This window comes from Pan paniscus, chromosome 4 (genome assembly GCF_029289425.2).
Source record: "Pan paniscus chromosome 4, NHGRI_mPanPan1-v2.0_pri, whole genome shotgun sequence".
NCBI lineage: Eukaryota > Metazoa > Chordata > Mammalia > Primates > Hominidae > Pan > Pan paniscus.
In genome coordinates this window covers 38,421,253-38,431,816 of record NC_073253.2, presented here as the reverse complement: position 1 = coordinate 38,431,816, position 10,564 = coordinate 38,421,253, and the positions used below count along the sequence as shown (strand labels likewise).

Sequence of the window (10,564 nt, the reverse complement as noted above, 5' to 3'; positions counted from 1 at the left end):
GATGAACCAGATATCAACCCTGACATCAAGGAACTCATTCAAAGTGTGGAGGGTGGGGAACATATGGCAGACAAAAAAAAACGTGATGTTGGGAATGTATGGTAAGTGCAATGATGAGAAAAACAAACATAAGGTAGGAAATAGGAGAGGACAGAGAAGGCACCTATCAGAGATGGGGGGATGTGGGGTGGGTAGTTGGGAAGAGTGCAGGAAAATGTCCAAGAGGAGATGACATTTGAACTGATCTTAAAGGAGTAGATGGAATTAGCTTTCCACACAGTGGGCTCAGAACCTGCAAAGGCATGGAAGAATGGGAGCTCCCAACACCATGGTCAGTTTGCAGGCAGGGCCAGCCCTTTGAATGGCCAGGAGCGTGGGTGTTGATTTGTGTTTTAGATCAGCTTCTCTGACAGCAGAATAGAGGTGAGAATGGAGGGGCATGGTAGAAAGTAGAAAGAGCAGTAAGGAAGCCACTGCAGTAATAGGGACCAAAAATTAAAAGGCCCCAAAGGTGGTGAAGAATGGAGAGAAGTGGACCAGTTTAGTTGGTATTTAAGAATTGTGGCTGGGTGCAGTGGCTCACGCCTGTAATCCCAGCACTTGGGGAGGCTGAGGCAGGTGGATCACTTGAGGCCAGGAGTTCAAGACCAGCCTAGCCAACATGGTGAAACCCCGTCTATACTAAAAACACACAAAATAATTAGCCCAGCTTGGCGGTGCCCACTTGTAATCCCAGCTACTCAGGAGGCTGAGGCAGGAGAATTGCTTGAACCCAGGAGGCAGAGGTTGCAGTGAGCTGAGATCCTGTCACTGCACTTCAGCCTGGGTGACAGACTAAGACTCCATCTCAAAAAAAAAAAAAAATTGTGACAGAAGCTGGTGTGACCAAGGAACTGGATGTTTGAGATGACTGAGGGGATGAGTTTTGCTTAGGTCCCGTGAGATAAAGTAGCAAACGTAAAAAGACATATTTACTCATATCTGCTTGCAAGTGTAATTTCACAAGCCCCTGACTCTGTGTAGACACCCAGCTCTCCAGAAAAATGCTTTGAAGACAAAGGATACAGCATACAGTCCCGTGTCTCGGCTGAGTCATCGCATTCCTTAATAGGTAAATAAGCCTAATTAATGCCTTTTCCTATAGGTAACATAACGTCTGATGGGGTTAGGGATGATGCCTCTGTAATCTATACCAGATGTACTCTTATACACAAACCTTGATGTGATTCTGCTTTAATGTAACTTCTGCAAGTTTGATGTGACTTTGCATGTAGTGAACCCCCAAGGCCTGTGTAGAAGCTGCGGGTGGAGCTACCTTGCTGCAGCAGTCTCACAGAACCCCTCTGAAGGGCTGCTCCCAGGATGTAGACCTTGGTCTATAGTCCTCAGTAAGATTCCTGAGTAAAACTAGTTTTAACTTTCTAAAAGCTTGATTTTTTTTTTTCTTTAGTGGACAGTCCGAATTGAGTTTGAAAAGCTTGTGGGACATTCAGGTAGAGATGTGGTCCAGCAGGCTGTTGGATAGATGGTTCTGGAGCTTAGCAGACAGATCTGGGCCAAGAAATATAATCTTGGGAGAGACTGAAATTATAGGAGTAGCTGAGACCACAGTGGGAACAACATTTAAGAGCTGGAGAGGGGAAAGTGCATTAAAAAATGAGGAGGCTGGGCACGCAGGCTCACATCTATAATCCCAGCATTTTGGGAGGCTGGGGTGGGAGGATTGCTTGAGGCCAGAAGTTTGGGACCAGCATGGGCAACATAGCAAGACTCCATTTCTACAAAGAAAAAAATAAAATAAAATAAAATCCTAAGCTCCTCAACTGACGGAACAGACCCTCTCTTGGCCCAGGGGACCCCAGAGAAACCTGAACAACTGAATTCCAGGCCTTGATGGGAAGACAGGTCAGACAGGCCTCATTGTACCTCTTTCCTTTTGGGATACCAAATTCCAACCTCACTCTGGTAGCATCACATGACAGATAGCAGACCATGAAGGAAATCAAAATATTTTACCCCAAAATAGACTTCTCTGACATATTTTGAAATTGTCCTGTAAAGCCATCTTTTATGAGGGAAATTTTGCATCTATAGAGAATCTCCATTAATGCAGCTAGGCCTTTCCAGATCTAGGAGAAATTAACTACGAATTTGACACTTTTTAAGGTCCAAAAAGAAACATTTATCATTTATTCTCTCTGAAGGCTGCTACCTGGAGGTTTCATCTACATAAGAAGAAACTTGGCTTCCATAACCCCCTTTATCTTAACTCAAGAATTTCTTTCTGCTGACTTCAAGTCTTTAGACAACAATGCTTAACTCTTTCAACAAATTGCCAATCAGAAACTCTTTTTTTTTTTTTTTAGACAGAGTCTCGCTTTGTCACCCACCCTGGAGGGCAGTGGCATGATCTTGGCTCACTGCAACCTCCACCTCCCAGGTTCAAGTGATTCTCCTGCTTCAGCCTCCTGAGTAGCTGGGATTACAGGCATGCACCACCACACCCGGCTAATTTTTTTTTTGTATTTTTAGTAGAGACAGGGTTTCACCATGTTGGCCAAGCTGGTCTCAAACTCCTTACCTCAGATGATCCACCCACCTCGGCCTCCCAAAGTATTGGGATTACAGGCGTGAGCCACCGGGCCCTGCCCGAAAATCTTTGAATCCACTTGTGATCTGTAAGCCCCACACCCCTGCCTTTTTGAGCCAAACCAATGTACACCTTACATATACTGATTTATGACTTCGCCTATAACTTAACATATAAAACCAAATTTTGGCCAGGTACAGTGGCTCATGCCCATAATCTCAGCACTTTGGGAGGCTAAGGCAGGAGGATCACTCGAGCCCAGGAGTTTGAGACCAGCTTGGGCAGCATAGTGAGACCTCATCTCTAAAAAAAGTAAAAAATAAAAAATTAACCAGGAATGGTGGTATGCACCTGTGTGTGGTCTCAGCTATTCAGGAAACTGAGGTGGGAGGATTGCTTGAGCCTGGGAGTTCGAGGCTGCAGTGAGCCATTATTGCACCACTGCACTCCAGTCTGGGTGACAGCGGGAGACCCTATCTCAAAAATAAATAAATAATGAACTAAATTGTAACCTGCCACCTTGGGCATACTTTCTTAGGACCTCTTGAGACAGTTCCCTGGGCCGTGGTCACTCATATCGGCTCAAAATAAACCTCTTTAAGTATTTCACAGAGACAATGTAAGGTGGCTAAAGCCTGTAATCCCAGCACTTTGGGAGGCCAAGGCAGGAGGATCACTTGAGGCCAGGAGTTTGACACCAGCCTGGGAAACATAGGGAGACCCCATATCTACAAAAATAAAAAAATTAGTCAGGCATGATAACATGTGCCTGTTGTCCCAGCTACTCAGGAGGCTGAAGCAGGAGGATCGCTTGAGCCTGCGAGGTTGAGGTGCAGTGAGCCATTACTGGGCCACTGCATTCCAGCATGGGTGACAGAGCGAGACTCTGTCTTAAAAAAATAAATAAAATAAGGCTGGGTGCAGTGGCTCACACCTGTAATCCCAGCATTTTGGGAGGCCAAGGCAGGCAGATTGCTTGAGCTCAGGAGTTCAAGACCAGCCTGGGCAACATGGCGAAACCCCATCTCTACTACAAATACAAAAATAAAAATAAAAATTAGCCAGGCATGGTGGTGTGAACCTGTAGTCCCAGCTACTTGGGAGGCTGAGATGGAAGAATTATCTGAGCCCAGGAGGTCGAGGCTGCAGTGAGCTGTGATGGCACCACTGCACTCCAGCCTGGGCAACCGGAGTCAGACCTTGCCTCAAAAATAATAATAAATAAATAAATAAAATAAATATTGTATAGAGTTTGTTTTTTCCATTCTGAGTAGGTGCTATGGTCATCCCCATTTAGACTAATGGGGAAAATGCAGCATAGATGCTAATTGACCAGCACAGGATCACACAACTAGTGGCAGAGGTGAGAGGTAAAGCCAGGCAGTTCATGCTTTTAGCCACCATGATACTGCCTCCCACACAGGAAAAATTTACAAAGGGTAATTACTAGGGTAGGGAATGGTGAGAGAGAATTTTACTATTTCATACTCCTAAGTATTCAAAATATTATTTTACCTATATTACTTTGACAATAAAAACTAACAATTTTTTTTTTTTGAGACGGAGTCTCACTCTGTCACCCAGGATGGAGTGCAGGGACGTGATCTTGGCTCATTGCAAGCTCCGCCTCCTGGGTTCAAGCAATTCTCCTGCCTCAGCCTCCCGAGTAGCTGGGACTACAGGCGTGCACCACCATATCCAGTTAATTTTTGTATTTTTAGTAGAGACAGGGTTTCACCATTTTGGTCAGGGTGGTCTCGAACTCCTGACCTCAAGTGATCTGCCTCCCAACGTGCTGGGATTACAGGATTGAGCCACTGTGCCCAGCCTGAATATGTTTGAAAATTTTGTGTTAGGTGTACAGTGAACACCTCCTGGGAACCTTGCAGGGAGGTTGCAGTGGAGTACCCAGGCAGCAAGGCCAGGGGCAGATGGGATGGTTGAGGTTACATACTGACTACTTTGTTGAAGGGAAATAAAAAGGAGATCCTGGCTTGCTTTCCGTATAATTAAGTTTCAGTCCTGAGAGAACAGGCAGGATTTAAAAGCACAGTGGCCAATATCTGGCTTTGGTTTTTACATGGACTCTTTCTTTATTAAGTTTCTCTCACTTGGAAATCTGTTGTGGATTCCTGCACACACAGCTGCTCTGAGGTTTATTTCAACTTTTTTATTAGGTAATACATTCCTATAACTGAAAAAGTTAAAATCACTTAAAAAGGTGTACACTGGGAAGTCTTACTCCCAACCACTCTGTTCTACCCTTTCCCCCCTTACCCCTGACAGCTCCCAACATAGTATTATATTTTGTTTCCTTTCAGTGACTCCTTAGGTAACTGCAAGCACACATACACATGTATTATTTCTTTTTTACACAGTTGGGAGCACTGCTTTGTACCTTTCTAAATCAGTGCATGGAGCACTTCCTCTTTTTTTTTTTTTTTTCAACTGTCCTTTGGGTTAGTTTAATCTACTATGAATTTACTCCTTTGTCCTTGCTATTGGCTTTGCTGAGGCATCTCCAGGTTGGAACTAGTGTTTCTTCTTTGCTCCCCTATTTTTAGAGTTCTTCCCCATCATCAACTTCCTAGCAACTAATTGCATTTCTATCCACACTCCCCTAAAGAGAGATAAGGCTTCCTCTTGCTTTGTCTTTGCCTTCTTATCTAATGCACCCAATGAGCACTAGCCTTCTTCAATGACCCTTGGGGCAGCAGCTCACACCTGTTCATTTTGGTGATTAAATACGGAGCAGAGGCACCTTCCTTTGAATCTCTTGTCACTGGCAATTTTCATCTTCCTGGAAACAGGTGTGCTGGGGAGAACGTTTCCCCCTCCCCCACGTATAAATGCTTATAGTTTAATGGTAAACAACCATTGACAGAGCTGTGTAACTGTTGAACAGGTAGGTATTTTCCTTCCTATTTTTATTTATTTTTAAATTCTATATTTTAGTTTGACTTTGTACCTGTTACCTGGTTGTCTTATGAATATGCTGGAGCTGCTACCTCTTGGGGGTGTAGGGATTAGCGAGGAGAAACAACTCAGCTGCAAAGTGCTTATTTGCAGCTTGCCCCAGCATGGGTGGAACACTCTTTAATGAAAGACTATTATTATTATTATTATTTTTTTTTTTTGAGACGGCGTCTCGCTCTGTCGCCTAGGCTGGAGTGCAGTGGCGCGATCTCGGCTCACTGCAAACTCCGCCTCCCGGGTTCACGCCATTCTCCTGCCTCAGCCTCCTGAGTAGCTAGCTGGGACTACAGGCGCCCGCCGCCGCGCCCGGCTAATTTTTTTTTTTGTATTTTTAGTAGAGACGGGGTTTCACCGTGTTAGCCAGGATGGTCTCGATCTTCTGACCTTGTGATCCGCCCATCTCTGCCTCCCAAAGTGCTGGGATTACAGGCTTGAGCCACCGCGCCTGCGCAGACTATTATGTTTTTAACAACGATCACTTGTGTGGCGGGCTGACTCAGGGGATTGTAATATTCTGTTTTAATGAAAGCGTTGGTGTTTCCTCATCTGTTTATTCTGAACAAGTGTCTTCTCCCCGGGTTTGGTGGCCTGCTTCTGGAGTGGTCAGTTCTGCTGCCGACATGCCCACCCAGCTCGAGATGGCCATGGACACCATGATTAGAATCTTCCACCGCTATTCTGGCAAGGAAAGGAAGAGATTCAAGCTCAGCAAGGGGGAACTGAAACTGCTCCTGCAGCGAGAGCTCACGGAATTCCTCTCGGTGAGTCAGGCGTTTGCTGCTGTATTCATTTGAGGGTAGATGAGGTGCAGATTCCAGGACAGCCTTTGGGTTCATACTGTCCTGTGATTCTGTCACAAATGCAGTAAAATTTGTACAGAGATTCAAAATATAGGGGAATCAAACACTGGAGACGTTTGTTTTCTGTGTACATAGGCATGTGCCCTTTTTCGTATTACCTGGGGTTAGGGTTTCTAAGTGGTAAAAATTGTATTTTTGACTTTCACCAATTAACATTCTGGTGCAGCAAAGATGTAGCTAATTATAGCCAGAGTTATAGTTATAACTAGTTACAGCTAGTTATACCTCGAGCTTGGTCCAGCTGTCTGTAAATTATGTATTGGGCCAGAGGTGAAGGGGTACTTCACCTTCAGAGGTGGGGTACTTCATGCTATGGTGGCAAATTTTCTACTGAATGGCAAATACTTAGAGAGCTTTGTCAGCCAAGCACAGACTGATTGGGATTGATAGAAGGATGTGTTTGGCCAGTGACCACTGGGGTAGCAAACAGATTTATTTCTCAAAATAGCCAGGAGTTTGAGAGATTAATATATGAAGCCGTACATTGTAGCGTTTGGGGCCTCCTCCAAGGAAAACACTTCACGCTGGTGTTTATAGAGTTGACTTAAACTGATTTTTAGCACAATATGCTACCCTTGTGTGATGTTATTCTCTCCAAACCTTGTGTTAAGACTACAGAGACTGTTAATTACAACACATGTTTCTCCCCACCCTCTATTTGGGAAAAGCTCTATAAAGTATTTTTTAACTTAGTCTTCACGACATTTTTATAGTGATCTTAGAATTCCCACAAACTTTTCTTTTCCTCTCATTCAGTTTGAATACTGTATTTTTTTTTTTTTTCGGAGATGGAGTCTTGCTGTGTCTCCTAGGCTGGAGTGCAGTGACATGATCTCGGCTCACTGCAATCTCCACCTCCCAGGTTCGAGTGATTCTTGTGCCTCAGCCTCCGGAGTAGCTGGGATTACAGGCATGCACCACGACGCCCAGCTAAGTTTTTTGTATTTTTAGTAGAGACAGAGTGTCACTATGTTGGCCAGGCTGGTCTCGAACTCCTGACCTCAAGTGATGTGCCTGCCTCGGCCTCCCAAAGTGCTGAGATTACAGGCGTGAGCCACTGTATGGGGCCAACTTTGGCTACTGTACTGTTTAACATTTAGCATAAAAACTCAGTAGGTCAAACTTCGCACATTTATTTAATCAAGTACAATTTATAATTGTTTTAATCAAGTTGGTTTTGATCAATTAAGTTTTTCTCTGACCATTTAATGGTTAGCAGAAAATGAGGGGGGCATGGGGAATTCCTGGAAGAAATGAATTGCTTTTGGAAACACTCCTCATCAACACCAGTCACAGGAGAGGTGGGTGCTTCACAGTCCCAACCTTCCTGAACCTTGTCTTCCCTCTTCTCTTTGCTTTCCACCCATAAAATGCAGGCATCTTTATAAGACCTACCTTTCTTTGGGTGCCTCTCTTCTGTGTGTCAGGCACACTGTGCTAAGTAGGCTGCCAGATAAAATATTTTGTGTCCTATACAATACTTGAGACATACTAAAACTAAAAGTTATTTGTTGTTTATTTGAAATTCAAATTTAACTAGGTATCTAGTATTTTTATTTGCTAAATCTAGCGACCCTGGTGCTCTAAGCACTTTCAAAAGTTGATGAAGTATCCCTGAAATGTGTGGATAGATATTATCCTCCCAATTTTAGAAATAAAAACATTTAAAATGTTACGCGATTTGCTCAAATTCCCTCATTGGTATTTTTCTCCTTTTTGGCTTCAAATCCTCCCTCTTTCTATGTCACTCGACTATCTCCTAGTGTCCTGGCTCTCAACCTGTGATGTCCTGTAAATGTGTTTTTAGCAACAGTCACTCACTTTGATCAGCTGCTGTTTGCTTTTCTTGGTTTCTAGGTCTGAGCCAGGATTATATGGAGCTGGGGCAGGGGGCTAGATTCGTTTAGAATTCGTGGCTGGTTTACACCTACCTGTAAATAGGTTCTTAGAAAATGTCTTTAGATGCTATAAATGGAAATTAGGAATTTAATGTAAATAAAAGGAAGATGAATTTCAATTGTCATCATGAACCTCAGAGCCAGGGAGTTAGAAATTTCCTTTCTCATTTTAGTGCCAAAAGGAAACCCAGTTGGTTGATAAGATAGTGCAGGACCTGGATGCCAATAAGGACAACGAAGTGGATTTTAATGAATTCGTGGTCATGGTGGCAGCTCTGACAGTTGCTTGTAATGATTACTTTGTAGAATAATTGAAGAAGAAAGGAAAATAAAGGTAAGTAATAAGCTCATCTAAAGGCAGAAATATATCCAAAGTTATGTACTTAATGTTCATTTATACCCTTCAGATCTATAGACCCAGTAATGTCATTTATAGCTATAATATCCAGTGCATATATTAATAATTAATTGCTACTATTGAATTATGTGTCCCTTAAAATATTGACTTTATGTAAATATTCTAAATCTCATATGCCCTACTTGAAACTTGCCTGTATTATTAAGAGGCTATATGCATCTTTCTGGTTTGTCAAAAAGAGGGCATTACAAAAATTTAGCTACTTGCAAATGAGACTTGAATTTGGCAAATTTCTAAGATGGATATTCATATCCTTAAATTGTATTTTGAACTTCTTACCCTATTAAAAAAAATTAACTGGGTTTCCCCATTCTCTTGTGACTGTGTTTCAGATGGAAGGTGTGAGGGTCTATGAGCAGAAAGGTGGCTAAGCAGAAGTGCTGGCTTTTTCAGTGATTTAGTCAGGGAATGGATAGGTTCAGGGCTAGGTGCTCAAGCCAAGAGAGCTGAAGCCAGCAGCTCTTGTGAGTTGGCATATAAATATCCTCCTTTGCCCCTTGGGTTGGATAATTCTGAGGCAAGTGTTTTACACTATTTCCCACTGTTTCCCCCTGGGGCTGAGCCTCGGTAGGCCCCAAGGGAGGCTACCTTTTCTTCCTTATCTCACTTTCCTGCTCCAACCCTGAGTTTTCTGCATCTCTCAAATAAATGACTTCTACACGAACCCTGGCCTCAGGGTCTCCTTCTGGGGGAACCCAAGCTATGACAGATCCTTTGGAGAATTTTAAGAAAGGGAGTGATATGATTATATTTATGCGTGTAAATGATTACCCTAGCTACTGTGTAAAGAAAGGACTATAGAGATGGCAATCGTGGTGGCCAACCAGCTAGGAGGTTTTTGCTGTGGTCTGGTTAAGAGATGATGGTATATCAGACCAGCAGTTCAGCACTGGAGATGAAGAGAAGCAGCTGAATTGGTTAAGTATTTTGGAGCTGGAACTGATAGGACTTGCTGATGGATTCATAGTGAAGTGTGAGGAAAAGAGAGAAGTCCAGGATGACAAAATAGCTGTTGCTGTTTGCCCATCTGATATCTGTTCTTCCTTTCTTCTATGTATCAGAACCCTGGTTTGTGCAGGATGGCAAGGTGCCTGGCTAAAAAGCCATATTTCCTAGCCTCTCTAACAGCCGGTGTGGGGCTTGTAATAGTTCTGGACAATGTGAGACAAGCAGAAGGCTACTGGGAATTTCTGGGAATGTTTTGCTATTGTAGACAAGAACCCATGTAGCTCTTTGTCTTCCACCTTGTTGAGTCTTTCCTTGTCTTTTTTGGTTGTTGTTGGGATGTGGATGTGAGGCTGGAGGTGGAACTGCTATCTTGCAACTATGAGGACAGTGGAGAAAAAAGATAGAAGGAGCCTGGGCATTGTTGTCATGGAGGAGCCTCTGCACAGCCTTGCTTGCCTGCTTCTGGTCCTCTCATTATGTGGGGGGGGAAAAAATGACAGCTTTCTGGTTATCTGGTTCTATTACATGCAACCAAACACAATCTGTAAGGTTTAGGGTTTTGATCAAGCAAATGATGCCTTTTACTAAATGGGAAAGACTGAGGGAAGAATCACTTTGGTGTGAAGCCATGTGGGCAGATCAATAGCTCTGTTTAAGGTGGTATTGAACATCCAGGTGGAGATATCACATGGGAAGTTGGAAATATGATCTGGTCTGGATCTCAGGGTAAATGGGGGACTGGAGATAGAGTTGGGAGTCATTTGTGGTCTTAAGCCACAGGATTAGAGGAGGTCACTCCGGATGAGAATGTGGATAGAGAAGAAGAAACGTCTGACAGTTTGCTGTAAAGAAAAGGAAGAGCCCATAAGTGATA

The 10,564-nt window shown here is 43.4% G+C and overlaps 1 protein-coding gene across 1 annotated transcript; it reads left to right on the top strand.

The window, feature by feature from the left end:
* The first annotated feature begins 210 nt into the window (after positions 1–210).
* Positions 211–8,635, top strand: S100Z (S100 calcium binding protein Z). The gene is made up of 2 exons (XM_055113089.1): positions 211–6,327; positions 8,498–8,635. The coding sequence occupies exons 1-2, from the start codon at positions 6,187–6,189 to the stop codon at positions 8,633–8,635; spliced, it is 279 nt and encodes a 92-aa protein (XP_054969064.1). The 5' UTR covers positions 211–6,186.
* Positions 8,636–10,564: the final 1,929 nt, after the last annotated feature.